The sequence below is a fragment of the Typopeltis vanoorti genome, chromosome 20 (assembly GCF_054136105.1).
Source record: "Typopeltis vanoorti isolate ZY-2024b chromosome 20, IOZ_Tvanoo_1.0, whole genome shotgun sequence".
Classification (NCBI taxonomy): domain Eukaryota; kingdom Metazoa; phylum Arthropoda; class Arachnida; order Uropygi; family Thelyphonidae; genus Typopeltis; species Typopeltis vanoorti.
In genome coordinates, this window is record NC_143568.1 from 111,972,906 (window position 1) to 111,989,774 (window position 16,869).

Consider the following 16,869-nt stretch of genomic DNA (forward strand, 5'->3'; position numbering starts at 1 on the left):
TCGAGAACAGTTTCCTTGTGTGCATCGTCAAAATCATCTACCCAAATAGCTTCATCTTCTTTCCCATTATTTCAAGCCAAAATTACCAGTAATTTACAAGACTTGAGATACATAATGAACAATCCTTTACAAATGACTAATGAGAAGTAAAAGCAGAGCGTAAAACAGACAGCAATGGTAGGTCAGTAGAGATAGAGCAGCTATGAAGAAATGCATATGATTGGTGCAGTATTAACAAAAGATCGTGTGAACCAAAGACAAAGGCAAGCCAGCAGTTGAGTTGAAATGCTAATTTTCTTCAACCAAATTCCATAATATCTGAAACACATTCATTGTATATTTCTTAGTTTTAACATGTTCACGACGGGGTGGTGTCAAACAAAACCATATGTTGTACTGGCAACATATGGTTTTGCTCGAGTCTATGCAGCAGTTTCTGTTGGAGGGGAGATGTGATTCATTAGTTAGTGCCATTTTATCCCAGTTGTCTTTTCTAATTGCACTATTTGTTGAGAAATATATTACACAGACTGCAAATGTCCTTGTACCTTATTCAGCGATACAATAAAACTACTTGTTTTTCTTGCATCTTCAGTATAATGACACTGTTGGGGAGGGCGTGTTGTTTACTGCAGGGAGTGAATTACTATCACCAGGACGTGAATGTAGTGATGATAGTAACTCACAATTTGAGTAGGAGAATTCATACATAATATATAATTTATAGAGAAATATATATGTTTAAAATAATTCTTTTTTTCATAATAATGATTCCATGCGTTAATGATGCATAGCCGAAAATTACCACGTACCCCTTGAAGATCTTTTGCGTACCCCTGGGGGTATGCGTACCACACTTTGAGAAACACTGATGTAGAGCATGAAGGAAGTTTGAATATTATTTTAAAAAATTATTTAGTTAACTCTGGAAAAATTTCAAATTCTTTTGAGAATGTGAAAAACAAAAACATGACCTGTTCACCTTTCCATATCATTATTCAATGTCCCCCCCAGATACCACTGCTTAGGCTTCCTTGCAGGCACAGTCTGGTTAAGTATGAACTATGCAATGGCTTATTGAGAAGCCTGCTTATGTATTTCCATCAGGTTTAGTCCTATCTGGCCTGCAGAACCAGTTTACTGCTTTACCCTTGAATGAAAGAGATCCATGAATAGAAACCAAAGCTTTTGCTCTGAAGACTAAACATAACATTATCCACTTTGGGCCTCCAAACAAGGCAGTGGTATTTTTCTGGACATGAAGGCAATCTAGTAAGCATTTTCCCTCTTGGACAGTCATATCATGAGAAGCTGGGTTTGTTACCTGTTGACTAGAAGAGTCTTGTATTGAACTTCTTCTGTCTATCACTGGCCCCAATTTGTAGGTTCAAATGATCCATGCATCAAAATTTTCCATAACCATTGTTTCTTAAAAATTGATCTCGTTTCACTTTGTTCTTTTATAATTCCCAAATCTCCAATTAAGACTGGATTTCTCTTCTCAGGCTGTCTTCCATCTCTAGTCTTTCCTGGCACATATACATTTTTCTCCTTAACTACAAGCTTTTTTGACCTTTTGTGTATCTGTGGAGTTGTTAAAAAAAAAGTAATAAAAAAACAAAAAAAAATGGTGCTTAGAATGTACACTAAAAATGTGCCAATCCAATTTTGATTATGCTTTCTGTGATTTTTATTGCAGAAAACAAAAATTTATTGAATGATCTCTATTTTGATTTCATTCAAAATTATCTTAAATAATTTTGAATTAGAGGAAACATAATTATTATGTCTGCATTACATAATTCCACTGTTTTTTTAAATGGTAATACACCACACCAAAGCAATAAATAATGCCGTATGACTTGGCCTATCATGGACAGACAGGAGCATCTGTTAACATTTGCTTCAAGGAATACGAGATACAGTTGCTGCTATCATTATGACAAATCAGAATTGACACTGTTAAAATTTTTTACACTTGATTATACTATAAATTAAAGATGCCAAGAAATTATATTCTTGGTTTAATCCTTTATCCAAGTGTAAGCTAACAAAGTTTGTCTGTGAAGTAACTTCAAGACTGGTTAACTCATATATAAAAGCTAATGAGTTCACATCACTTGCCTTAGTATCCTATAATGCAAATCACATATCCTTATATACACTAGTGGCCAAAATTGTGGAAACCTTTTGAAAAAAAAGTGTAGTGTATTTTTTAGGTTTGATGGCTCGGAACACCACTTTTTTTGGAGTAATACCATAAAGTTATATATCAATGGAAAGATAATTTAATGAAGAATGTAACAATAAAGTTTATTCGATTATCTGTATTCTATGAAAAGTTATAGCCAAATAACCAGAAAAAAGAAGCACAACTTGCTTAGGTTGATATGAAGTAGCTTTCCTTCATTTGAATGTAGCCAATAAGCATGAGTGTTTAGAGAGCCAATCAGGTGTCATCTTGTTTTGGCAATGAGCCAATAAGGTCACAGTAGGATTCAGCTATTGATGTCATGTATTGGATCTGAGAGGAGGATATTTGTCAGTGTGTTATGTGATTGCTATCAAGTTGGTTGTTTTTTTTGTGTTCTTTCATTTAGTGAGCTTGAAAAACGTAATAAAATTAAAGAAATGGCACAAAGAGTTGATTGGTCACCCAGAAAGCGATGTAAAATAGTACAAATAGTACTATTAAGTGAACAGGGCTACAGTTATGAAGAAATTAGAAGAAAAATTGGTGGAAACTTAACCAAAGGTGGCTTTTCTAAATTTTTGAAGAGGTATAAGGAGACTCAGTCACCACAAAACCAGACTGGTAAAGGCAGGAAAAGGTGCACAACAGCAAATGATGATAGAAGAATTGAGAGACTGTGCCTACGGGATAGAAGAAAATCATCTGGGTGTATACAAGATGAAATGGCACAATACAATGTGAAATTGAGTGCAAGGACTGTTTGGCAAAGACTGCAAAAATTTGGTCTGAATGCTAGAATTACACGAAAAAAGCCATTTTTGTCTCTCAAACAAAGGTTGAAAAGATTAAACTGGACTAAAATCCATGTTAACTGGAGCAGAACAATGGGACAGTGTTATTTGGAGTGATGAGACCAAAATCTCCCTGTTTGGTAGTGATGGCATAAAATATGTAAGGAGAAGAATCAGAGAAGATTTGCATCCTGATTGCATTACACCTACCGTGAAACACCCACTTAGTGTTATGATCTGGGGTTGTATGACATCAAAAAGTGTGGACAGAATGTACGTGATTAATGGGAATATAAATGCCACAAAATACATAAATGAAATACTTGAGCCCAAACTGAAGCCTTCCGCACGTGATCTTTTCCAATATAATGAAGCATTTATATTTCAACGGGATTCAGCTCCATGTCATGTTGCTGCTGTGTGCAAAAAGTGGTTTCAAGATAATCATTTTCCACTGCTGGAATGGCCTCGGAATAGCCCAGACCTTAACCCAATTGAAAATCTATGGAGCCGACTAAAGAAACTTGTTAGTCAGAAGCAACCCACCAATAAAACCCAATTAGTAGAAGCAATAATTCAATCTTGGTTTCACATTATAGCAATTGCACAACTAAAAAAACTTGGTTCACTCCATGGGAAGGCGCTGTAAGGCCGTAATTAATGCTAAAGGTTACCCAACTAAGTATTAACTTGCATTTTGAGAATTTTTGTATATCTCATTTTTTCTGTGTGTTCCACTTTTCTTTATAACTGCTGTTCTAATAAAGAATCCTTCATAAAAGTTATTGCATTACATTCTTGATTAAATTATCTTTCCATTGATATATAATTTAATGGTATTACTAAAAAAAAAGTGGTGTTACGAGCCATCAAACCTCAGAAATACACTTTTTCCAAAAAGTTTCCACAATTTTTGCCACTAGTGTACATGTATAATTCTATGCATTATGGGAAGAGTCACTATCCAGACTGGTTTTGACCTCTATTGAGGTCTCATCAGTGGGAGCCAAACCCAGAAGTGATACCAAAGGATTAGAGATAGATGTTAGAATATTTTCTACTTGATTATACTATAAGCTAAAGATGCCAAGAAATTATATTTCTGGTTTAATCCTTTATCCAAGTGTAAGCAAACCAAATTTTTGCATGTGAAGTAATTTTATGACTGGGCAACTCATATATAGAGGCTAATGAGTTCATATCACTTGCCTTAGACTGTCTTTAATTTATAGTATATCCAAGTGGGGAAACTTTCAACATCTATCTCTTATCCAGAGTATTTTAGTAATAAGATGTGACACTTTTTGGTTACTTGTATATGGAAATATGACTAATGTATTACTTGAATCTTAGTATCACTTTTGGGTCTGGCTCCCAATGATGAGACCACAATAAAGGTTGAAACCAGTCTGGATAGTGACCCTTCCCATGATGCATAACATTATACATGTCCATAAAGATGTGTGCTTTGCATTATGGGATACAGTATGGGATATATATTACGAGTTGTTCAGTTATGAAGTTACTTCACATGCAGACTTCGTTTGTTTACACTTGAATAAAAGATTAAACCAAGAATATAATTTCTTGGCATCTTTAATTTAAACTGACAGACTTCTTTTGACACCATTTCACAGGATGGAAGAATATCAGTGTGCTATATATAGAAGTCATTACAAGTCAGATAAACAGATTTTTAGATTTTGTAATGGCTATGAAACACTCTCCTACTCAAACAAGTATGGTTTCATTAATTTGCCAGAAATTTTGGAGAGAGTCATTATAATCCAACAATTATAAAACAAGCTTCTATTGAGGACTTTAGGTATTTTTTCATTATAATTTGAATTGTTTCCTCAACTCATTGTCACTTGTATATTGTAACAAATAGCTGAGCTCTGAAATCCATCCATATATAAACCAGTTCATGAATTAATATATATATTTTTTTAAGAAAAAAATTGATTGTTTTGCAGTGATTTAAGAAGATGAATAACATTGAACATCTAAGTCTGTCCCCAAGATATATTACAAAAATTACAAATAGCTCAAGCTTCACTTGTGATAATGAATGATTTCACTAGACAAAAAATACAAGAATGAAATATTTTTAAAAATTCATTTTGTGAATTTTCTTTCAGATAAATATATATGGGCACTTCCACAACCCCATCAACATATTTGCTCAACTTTAAAATGTAAAAGGCATCAGGAAGGTGGAGCATATTGGTCTCGACCATGTGCTTTAATTCTCTATTATCACAAGTAAGTTCTTCAGAGTTCTTTTAAAAATCCATCCCATTTCTGGTATATGTTTTATAGCTACAATAAAACTTTTAATAATTTGAAGGTGTACAGATGAACTGCTCAACAACAACAAAAGCTAGAAATTGTGGCATAACTGTGCAGTTAGCAATGAAGCAAGAAAAAATTTGTATGGTGAAACAGCAATCTCTTATGCAGACTACCCATTTCTTCACAGATGATTGAAAAAAAGATGATTGATGAAAAAAACCATTTGTACATTTTCATCCAGAACTCTTTTTACATCATCAGGGAGAAATTTAGCTATCAGCGCTTCACAGTGAAGACAACAATGAGAACTTGCATTCTACTGCAACTTGTTTTATACGACCTGCTACTCCTGTGATATAACTACTCATTGCTTTTGCTCCATCAGTACATACAGAAATACAATTTTTCCATTTAAGGTTGTTTGAGGCAAAAAATGAATCAATCATATTAAAAATATCCTCACCCATAGTAGAAGTTTTGAGAGACTTACAAAATAAAATATCTTCAAATAATGCATGCCGGAATTTTCCATGCACAAAAATAAGTAATGAGCTAGCCCAGCTATGTCTCTCGACTCCACTTGTTATTGTTTATCACTCATGCTATTCAATGTAGCCTGTGGCAAACCACAGGCTACATTAAATAGCATGAATGACTTGGTCCTTAATATTGCAGGCCATATCTTTAATTCTCCTGGAAACTGTCGTTTGACAAAGTAACAGTTCTGACAAGGTTTGCCTCTTTTTGACCAAACATACAAGAAGCTATATCTTCCACTGCTGGAAGAATGAGTAACCCTTTCCAGCATTGGTAATTTGAAGGCTTACTTTATAAAATGCCTTAAGTGCACTTTCATTGTCTTCTAGACCAGAAAAATGCTTAAGCTTATTTTTTAAATATTGATGTTTTGTTTCAAAGTATTGCCGTAAAAGAGATGGTTTCATAGAATCTTGTGACAGGACTTCAGAGCAATGCAGCGTGGATTTGGATCTGCTAAATTTCCTGTCCATGTAAAGCCAAATTGTAAATATGATTCATGATATTTACTTTTTTTTAATTTTTTTATTACTTGATTGTTTAACATTTAATGTTCTTTTAGTTACTGCTGAATCCACCTCTTTACCGGAATGATGATGCAGTCATAGATGTAGAAGCAATTGGCTCCTGCTCCATGTTACTTTTCTTCTTAATTATCCATGTTTCAAAGCAGTTTGGAAACATGTTCATTTAACCTCACAGTAAACTGAAGACTAAAAATAACTTTAAGCACAGCAAGTGAAATCAATCACAACAAATACATAGAGCAGTAAGAAGGCACATTCGCTCACTTAGAATAGATGTTTTGACTGGGCGATCAGCTGTTTGGTTAGGTTCGACTCTCCAGTAGGGAGGATTGACAACCATATATAGAATGAACTACAGCGACACGCTTCGTCATTTGGTTCTCAGAAATTAATCAGTATCACTGTTGCCAACTTGGTGACTTTTGAGCTCTCATGGCATACCCCTCAAAATTTTACCACATACCCCTGGGGGGATTGCTTAAGAGTCAGAGCTGTATAACTAAGAGGAGACCCAGCACATAGCCTTTAAAGGAATGTGGAGAACCAACCAGGGTTTCTGACATTATGTCCAATCCTCACCTTCTCGTGGTGCACCCTGTTGGTTATCTACCTGGATACTGAACAAACGAGGATGGGCTGGCAATTTGGGATTTAGACGACCAAATTGTATTCTTATTGGCTTAAACCAAAATACAAAATGATGGTACAACATGACAGAATTTCATGCCGGCTGGGGTGTTGCCTGGTTACAAGGCCCCCATTGTTTTTGCCAGGGAACCAGGGCAAACAGAGAAAAGTCAGCTAGTGGAACAAATCTCAAAACACACCCCAACTCAACATCACCAGAGTTAAAGATCGGTATTATCAACATAAGAAGCCTGAATGGCAAAGAAATGGAGCTAGCTGAGGAATTGATAAGTACCAGATCGACATAATAGGGGTGACTGAAACAAAAAAAGACAAAAACTGGTGAGATTTTTCTGAGCATTTAATACAAAATGTTATACTCAGGCAGAGAAGGAGTAGCTATAGTAAGTATTCAACACTAAATATGAGGCTAATCTTCTTGAATGGCAGGCAATATCAAGTAGAGTGATATGGGCAAATATCAGAATGGGGAACAAAATGGACAATGAGAGGTATTTGTGCCTATGGTCCCAAAGAAGGTTCTACTAAGGTAGAAGTGGAGGAGTTTTTTGAGAGTTTAGAGAAAGCAACTATCACAATGAAAAAGGAAAAGTTGGTCCTTGTTGGGGATGAATAGTAGCGTAGGAAATGATTGTCAGGCATACAAAAATATTTTTGGAAAATTTGGAGAAAAGAGCAAAGCTAATAATAATGGCAAATACAGGGTGTTCGGGATAAATTTGACATATTTATAATTAATTATATTTTTCCGTAAGTTACATGTATTAACACCCACTTCTCTTCATTTAAAACTTTGGACCCTTCTTCATTCATATACAAGATGTCAGAAAGGATGGATAGCTGGAACCCACCTGAATCATGGAAGAGAATAACTTGTATCATGATGATTCGTGCCCGCCATCAAAATAAGGATATTACGACTGCTGCCCAATGCTCCCTGAATACAGTAAAAACAATCAGGCATGAACTAGAGACTTGCAATGGTGACTACGAGGATGTAGCAAGAAGAAAGATCCCTAGCAGACGATCTGATTGCGTTCGTACAGCAGAATTCCTCGCAAATCTGCAGGAACAGGTGTTGAAGAACCCTGGCATTGGAATTCGGGCTTTGTTCGTGGAGTTGCTAACTGTAGTCAAGCCCTGGATAACAAGGGTAGCCAATGGTAGGCCGTATGTATGGCAGCAGGATTCGGCCCCTTGCCACACCTCTGGGAAAAGTCAAAAATGGTTGTCTGAAAATTTCTACGATTTCACCAGTCCAAATGTTTGGCCTCCAAACTCCCCAGACCTTAACCCCATGGATTATTTTGTATAGGGCGCAGTTGAAAAAGACACCAATCGCACTTCCAGTAATACAAAAGCCCAGTTAATGGATAAAATTAAAACAGTTTTTGCGGCCCTTCCCAGGGAGACTGTAGCATCAGCTTGTTCGAGGTTCCGAAGCAGAATTGAAGCTGTGATCGATGCTAATGGTGGTTATTTTGAGTAAATCTTGTTGATAGTATTGTAATTAACTCTGCCTGTAATGTTTTTTTGTCAATTCATTAAATTTAATAGATACAAAGAAGATTTTCTTTTTCCTTACGAAACTGTCAAATTTATCCCGAACACCCTGTACCTGTTGGATATGGTATGGACATGGACTGCCTGTTACATGCTCAGGACATGGACTGCTTGTTACTAACACCATGTTCCAACATAAAAATGTGCACAAATGCACATGGAGAGAAGAGGCAAGGAATAAGAAAAGTGTCATTAACTATGATATTGTCGATAATGATGTTTTCTCCCTGGTGCAGGACACCAGAGTGTACAGAAGATTTGAAATTGGAAGTGATCACTATTTAGTCTTGAGCAGGATAAAATTGAATTTCATTTTGAAAAGAAGAACATGGATGGTATTTCACCATGAGTTTTGAGAGAATGTGCTAAAGAACTGTGACAGCCTTTGACCTGGCTTTTCAATGAAAGTCTTGCTATGGGAAAGGTGTCCAGGGAATGGAAGTTAGGTAAGATAGTGCCATTGCATAAGCTATGTGTCTAATTATAGGCCAGTTTGTGTGTCATGAGTAGTTGTTAAGATCTTGGAGAAATTAGTGAGGCACCATATACAGCATTGGGCAGATGAGGGTAATGTTATCTGTGAGAGTCAACATGGATTTGTGAAGGGGGTGCTCTTGTTTTAGTAATATGCTAGGCTTTTATAAGAAAGTTATAAGAGCAGTAGATGAGGGAAAGGCATATACTGCCATTTTCTTGGATTTGGCAAAGGCATATGACGGGGTGCCACATGATAAGCTGATATTTAAGTTGCAGCGCATAGGCTTGGATGTCAGGTTGGTTAACTGGATTCAGGATTGGCTGTCCGATAGCTCTCAGAGAGTTGTGTATGGTGGGGCAGTTTCAAGGAGCCAGAGGGTTACAGGTGGGATCCCACAGGGCTCAGTACTGGGACCAATATTGTTTAACCTTTTATATCAATGACATTGTCAGTGGATTGCAGGGGGATATTCAGTTGTTTGCTGATGATGTGAAGCTGGAAAGGGTTATTAGTAATAGTACACATGTGGTAGCCCTGCAAGAGGATTTGAATTAGCTAGACAGAGGGGCAAATGAATTGAGTTGTCAGTTTATGTAATTTCTTGAGGTTTGGGACACATCGATCGGATGCTGCATACTCTATTGGAGGAGCTATACTGGAGGAAGTAGGGGAGACAAGAGATTGGGGTTGATGATTGATAGAAACCTGAAATTTAGATGACATATTGCAAACATGTTGAAGGAAACACAAAAACATAATGAGAAGAACGCTGACCTGCAGAGATAAGAGTTATCATTCCATTGTATAAGACCCTGATCAGACCACACTTAGACTATTGTTCTCAGATTTGATCCCCACAATTTGAAGGGGATAAATTAACTGTGGAAAGGATACAAAGACAGATGACAAAGACGGTTTCAGGACTGTACAAGGATAGTTATGAGGATCGGCTGAGAGAATGTAGAATGCAGAGTGTGGTGGATAGAAGAAGGAGAGGTGATATTATTGAGCCTTTTAAACTGTTGAGAGGTGGTTACAGGGTTGACATTAGGAAGTTCTTTCACTTGGTTGAACAGCGGGAAGGAGTGATGACAACGGGCCATCCCTGGAAGTTACAAAAGGAAACTGTGAGCAAGAGAGTGAGGAGTATTTTCTTGCATGGAGGGTGGTGAACCATGGAATGCATTGCCTTGACAGAGTGATGAGAGGGAGAATGGGCAGTGAGTTTAAGGAGTGGTATAATAGACTTTGTATTTCCTAGGAGGGACCTCCCACGATATCTTGAAAGATTTTGTTGTTTATTTTTTAACAGTATATATCAGAACACAAAAATAAGTAAATAATTAATTTATTAACTTATTGCTGATATTTCACTGGTGTTATAATCAGCATCTTCAGAGCACAAAAACATAGTTTATCACAATATGCGAGACTATAACAATATGGTGTAATCAACGGACTAATTAAACAAAATTGTAGCAGCAACACAAAGACTACAGTCCTGATTTTGGCGCCCTCTATCTGAAAAAAAAAAAAAATGCAGCTATCACATAAGACTAGAGTCCTAAACAGAGAAAAAAACCGGTACTAGTTTTTTCTTAAGATGACTGTCTCCCAGATTTTAGGCAAATTTATACAGTCATATTTGTTGAGATTTGGAGTGTGTTTCAGGGCTTCTGTTGCCTCTAAGAACAATCTCTCCGACTTGTAAGATCTTCTGTGCAGTACTTTTGTATTCTTCCAATTGATCCTGTGTGCAGGGGTATCCAGGATATGGTCTGATAGGCCCAACTTGCCATAGCGATAATGCCGGATGTATCTTTTGTATTCGTGGATGTGGATGCTCACAGTTCTTACTGTTTGACCGTAGTAGGCTTGGTTACATGAGTAGGGTACTTCGTGGACTCCTGGATGTGATAAAGGGGGGATGCTGTCCTTGGGTGAGCGGATAAGGGTTGCTAATTTGCTCCACGGTCTGAATGTGGTGCGTAGTTCATGTTTATTAAGAATTCTTGAAATCTTTCCGGATGTGCCTTTAATGTATGGAATGGTGATTGTTTTGTTGTAGTTCTCTGCGGTGGACAGTGGGAGGGGTTTCTTAAGAGCGTTTAGTATTTTGTTTATCTTATGGGGATTATAGCCATTGGCCAAGAAGGTGTGGTATAAGTGAGCCAGTTCAGCAGCAAGAGTATTGTCATTAGAGCAGATTGCTCTCGCTCTGTGAGTTAGCGTTTTTAAAATGCCATATTGTTCAGAAGGGTGATGGTGTGATTGTTTGTGTAAAATATCTCCTTGACTGTAGTAACTGAAAAACTGAAAATGATAAGGAACCATCTGGAAGACATGCGATAAGTGTATCCAGGAAGGGCATACAGTTATTAGCTTCCAGTTCCATTGTAAAGTGGATTTTTGGATGGTGGCTATTTAAATGCACTAAGAATGTTTTCAATGTCTCTAGGCCATGTGGGCAAATTGCAAGCACATCGTCAACATAGCGTAGCCAAAGTGTTGGTTTGAGAGTGGCTGTATTGATTGCTAGTTTTTCCAGGTGTTCTATGTAAAAGTTGGCTGGGGGGGGGGCAGAGCCCATGGCTGTCCCATCTATTTGTTTGTATATTTTTTCTTTCCATGTGAAATATCCTGCATGTATTGTGAATTTGAATAGTTCAAATATATCAAGGGGGAAGTGTGGCTTCAGTAGATTGAGGGTTTCTATTAGTGGTACATTTGTGAATAGTGAGGTGATATCAAAGCTTACCATTAAGTCGGAGCTTTTTACGGTATGGTGTTGTAAGATGCTTTTTAGGTGGGTTGAATTTTTGACAAAGAAGGGAGAATTGTTTGTGAGGGTGGCTTAGCTAAATGTCTAGCCAGATTGTATGTGCGACTATTTATACTGTCCACAATTGGGCATAAGGGTGTACCTTGTTTGTGAATTTTTGGTGCTCCATAAATCCTAGGTGTTTTAACATGGAAGGGCTCGAGTTTGTTTACTGTGTCTTTGGGACAGGAAATAACTTTTTTCAATAATTTACGTGCCTTATTCTTTTGTGTGTTGGTTTAATTGTGATCTATAATTTTGTATGTTGACTGATCTTGTAACAGTGTGATGCATTTTGTTTTCATATTCTGTTGTGTCCGTCACCATGGTTGCATTCCCTTTGTCTGCTTTTGTTATGATAATCTGGCTATTATTCTGTAGCTCTTTTACAGCAATGATTTCCTTATGTTGGATATTATTTTTGGGAGGCTTAGACTTGATTAGGATGTTGGCCACATCTAAACGTATGTTGTTGGCTATTGTTGGAGGCAAGTCGTATATTCCCCATTCGATGGATGCCATTAATTCGGCTTTTGGAACCTGCTTGGGAGTCACGGCAAAGTTGTACCTTTGACCTTGTCATCTGAGCAGATTAATTTTGCCCTGTTATATAGTGTTTTTATAACCCCATATTGTTGTGAGGGGGGGGGGGGATTGCTGGTGAATGTATCGGCCAGTATGGGTGGGTTTTCTGTAAACAGAGAAAACCAAAGATCCATCAAGCTGGCGGGTGATTGAAGTGTCTAGGAAGGGGAGGGTGTTGTTTTCCTCTTTTTCTAAGGTGAACTGGACTCTGGGGTGTTGGTTGTTTAAGTGTGTTAGGAAGGAGTGGAGTGTGTCTGAGCCATGTGGCCAAATAGCAAACACATCATCCACATAACGAAGCCAAATAGTGGGTTTTTGTGGGGCGGAGTTTAAGGCTTTCTCTTCAAATGTCTCCATAAAGAAATTGGCCAAGGGTGGGGAAAGTGGTGAACCCATGGCTGTCCCCTCTATCTGTTTGTAGAACTTTCCTTGCCAAACGAAATAGCCTGAGTTCATTGTGAACTGAAATAGGGCTGAGATATCGGGAGGAAACTTGGCTTGGATGAGCTCAAGGGTTTCTTTGAGTGGGACATAGTGAATAGGGAGGAGACGTCAAAACTGACCATTATGTCAGTGTGTTGGAGTGTGAGGTTTTCTATACTGGCTTTAAAGTGGGCTGAGTTTTTTATGTGTGATGGTGTGTTGCCAGTGTAGTGTGTGAGCGTTTTGGCTAAATGTTTGGCTAATTTATATGTGGGGGAATCAATGCCATCCACTATGGGACGCAATGGCACATTTTGTTTATGTATTTTTATTTGCGTTGTTAATTCCGTAAACTAATTACCAGTTATGTTTAACCAACGTATAAGCCTTGCTACTAGAATCATGATCATCCACGGAGATGCAATCGCACAAAAGGCCCGTCAATACGGCAAATTGAGGTTGAAGATATCGAGGCAAATAAATCGTCTGACGTTCCTAAAACGCTGCCGGGATAACAAAGTGATCCCTAATTGTGTCAAACTGAAGCACCGTTTTACTTCAGAGAAAGCTCTACGCATTTTATAACCGCACTAGCTTCGCCCTGTTAAGAGAACAAATTACCGCGGCGCGCGTTCTCCTTGCCGACGAAAACAAAACCTTACGGGCGCTAGAGGAAGAGCTTTCTAATACACTCGGCTGTGATCTATGGTCGATACTTCATGACATCTCATGCTCATCGGCAAGAAAAGAATTCGAAAAAATACGTAGTCGGCACGAGAAAAAATACGAAAACCTGACGAAGAATTCTACTTCCTTACCACAGCCACCACTCAACACTGTAGTCAACCTCTCGTCGGCAGTTTTAAAGCCTGAAGCACTCACCGCACTTTCACATGGTCACAATTTCGCCCTAGTTCCTAAAAGGATACCTGCTGAAGAAATCATGATCCAAATAGAGCTTGGGATTCGCAACCTGCCTAACCATATCGCCAACTACGTAAGACTGGATGTAGTCGGTGTTCTGACTAAAGCCAAACCTCCAAAAACCAACTTATCCAAAAACGAATATGCAGCCCTACAAGAATTGAAAAACAACAAAAAAAATAGTAATCACCAAAGCTGATAAGGGAAGTGCCACTGTGGTGCTCAATCAAAAAGACTACAAAGGTAAGCTAAATGCTTTAGTACTAGACCATACTACTTACCTCCCCATTGAATACAATCCGACCAGCTCTCAGATTAGAACTCTCCACAGACTCCTTAAGAAAGTCACTTCTTGGCCTGTGGAAGTCACCAACAAACATAAACCTTATAACTCTAGCCCTCCCCGATTATATGGACTCCCAAAAATACATAAACAAAATGTGCCATTGCGTCCCATAGTGGATGGCATTGATTCCTCCACATATAAATTAGCCAAACATTTAGCCAAAACGCTCACACACTACACTGGCAACACACCATCACACATAAAAAACTCAGCCCACTTTAAAGACAGTATAGAAAACCTCGCACTCTAACACACTGACATTATGGTCAATTTTGACGTCTCCTCCCTATTCACTAATGTCCCACTCAAAGAAACCCTTGAGCTCATCCAAGCCAAGTTTCCTCCTGATATCTCAGCCCTATTTCAGTTCACAATGAACTCAGGCTATTTCGTTTGGCAAGGAAAGTTCTACAAACAGATAGAGGGGACAGCCATGGGTTCACCACTTTCCCCACCCTTGGCCAATTTCTTTATGGAGACATTTGAAGAGAAAGCCTTAAACTCCGCCCCACAAAAACCCACTATTTGGCTTCGTTATGTGGATGATGTGTTTGCTATTTGGCCACATGGCTCAGACACACTCCACTCCTTCCTAACACACTTAAACAACCAACACCCCAGAGTCCAGTTCACCTTAGAAAAAGAGGAAAACAACACCCTCCCCTTCCTAGACACTTTAATCACCTGCCAGCTTGATGGATCTTTGGTTTTCTCTGTTTACAGAAAACCCACCCATACTGGCCGATACATTCACCAGCAATCCCCCCCCCCCCCCCCTCACAACAATATGGGGTTATAAAAACACTATATAACAGGGCAAAATTAATCTGCTCAGATGACAAGGCCCTGACTACTGAACTAAACCACATCCTCAACACTTTCTTAGCCAATGGCTATAACCCCAAAAAATACTAAAACCAGTAAACCACAACCCCCCTTCCCCCCTCCACAATAAAGATTACACCAAGTCTATCACCATCCCCTACATCCAGGGCACCTCTGAGAAAATAACCAATATCCTCAAAAAATATGACCTTACTGCCTGTTACAGACCATATAAAAAGTTGGCATCCCTTATCCGCTCTACCAAAGACCAACCACTTCCCCTAGACCTACCTGGTGTATACCAGGTCCCTTGCAGCTGCAAATTGTCCTACTTTGGCCAAACAGGCAGAACAACTAATATCAGGATTTCAGAACACAAAGACTACATCCGGTTTCACCAGTACAGTCGCTCTGGGCTGGCAGACCATGCCTTAGATACCCACCATAAAATTCGTTGGAAGAAAACAAAAATAATTCATCGCAGTCTAAATGCGAAAGATTATTCAAAGAATAATCTTTCGTATTTAGACTGCGTTTAAATACGAAAGTTTAAATACGAAAGATTATTCAAAGAATCTTCAGCAGCTCTAAAAAAACGTTCCTAACCTCAACAAATTTGGGTGCATGAAACTACCCCAAATTTGGGAGACTTACATTATGAGAACTTCAGCCCAACAGCCAAGACTACCAAATTAGCCCGCAAGAGGGCACCATTAGGACTTTAGGAACAATATTAGTTTCTTGCTTTCTTCCTCATTTGCTTTGTGTTAGTGCCTGCGTGCACATACCATATCTTTATGTTCCTGAAGATGGCAATGTGACGTTGCCGAAATATAGAAGTGATTCATTAAAGTTACCTTTAATTAATATACTTTATTTGCGTTGTTAATTCCATAAACTAATTACCAGGTATAGTTTTTTATGGTCTTCCCTGCTGAGCTCTGCTAGTTGGTACAATGTGAAAATTTGGTCTATTGTTGAATAGTTTACTCGGAAACCAGCTTGTTCTATGCCTATCATTTCTTCGTAGGTGTTTTTTGATCTATTTTGTATAATTCTTATGAATATTTTATAGGTGTGAGGGAGTAAATTGATTGGTCTGTAATTTCTGCAGTCTCTTTTGTCTCCTTTCTTGTATATTGGGATGATCTTTCCAGTTCTCCAGTCATCTGGAATCTCTCCTGTTTGTAATATTTTATTGAATAGAGTTGTTAAATATTCTATTGATATGCTGCCTCCATATGACCACAGTTCAGTAGGGATAGTATCAATGCCTCGTGCTTTATTGTTTTTCATCTGTTTTATTGCGTATCTAACTTCTTCTTGTAAAATTTTTGGGTGATCATTATTTTCTTCTATTGTTGGCATTGTAGTTTTGTTTCCTCGGTGGAAGATAGTTTTAAAATGGTTTGACCAGATTTTTCTTATATGTTCAATATTCCCAGTTTCAGTCATCTTGTTGTTTATCATTGTTAGTGCTTTTACTGAGAATTCCTTTGTAATTTCTCTTACAGTATCAAGGAAGACTTTTAGGTTGTTTTGTTGATATGCATCTTGGCATTTCTTAGCTTTTTCTTCTAACCATTTTTCTTTGGCTTTTTTGCATAGGTTATCAACTTTATTTTTTAGTGCCTTGTATTTTTCTCTATTCTCTTCATTGTTTTGTTGGTTTACAAATATCTTGGCCTCTCTTTTCTCTTCTATGGTAGCTATGATTTCTTGGGTTATCCACTGTTTGTTTATTTTGGGTTTGGAACCTAGAAATCACTATATAATATTCTGAATATGGAACTATGGGAGATCCTAGATAACATCACCGACGCAACGGCTAAAAAAGAATTCAAGATAGTCAAAAACCGACACCAAAATAAGTTTGAAAATCTCCAACACGCTGCACTATACAACGACCGCA

General features: G+C 37.9%; 1 protein-coding gene across 2 annotated transcripts in view; it reads left to right on the forward strand.

Moving 5' to 3' along the window:
• The window catches only part of LOC150095801 (uncharacterized), a 186,126-nt gene that overhangs the window by 99,913 nt on the left and 69,344 nt on the right, over positions 1-16,869 (forward strand). For both annotated transcript variants that reach the window (XM_090410306.1, XM_090410307.1), the window contains exon 5: positions 5,127-5,250. In XM_090410306.1, the coding sequence (XP_090266432.1) occupies positions 5,127-5,250 (124 nt within the window). The remainder of the gene's footprint in view (positions 1-5,126; positions 5,251-16,869) is intronic.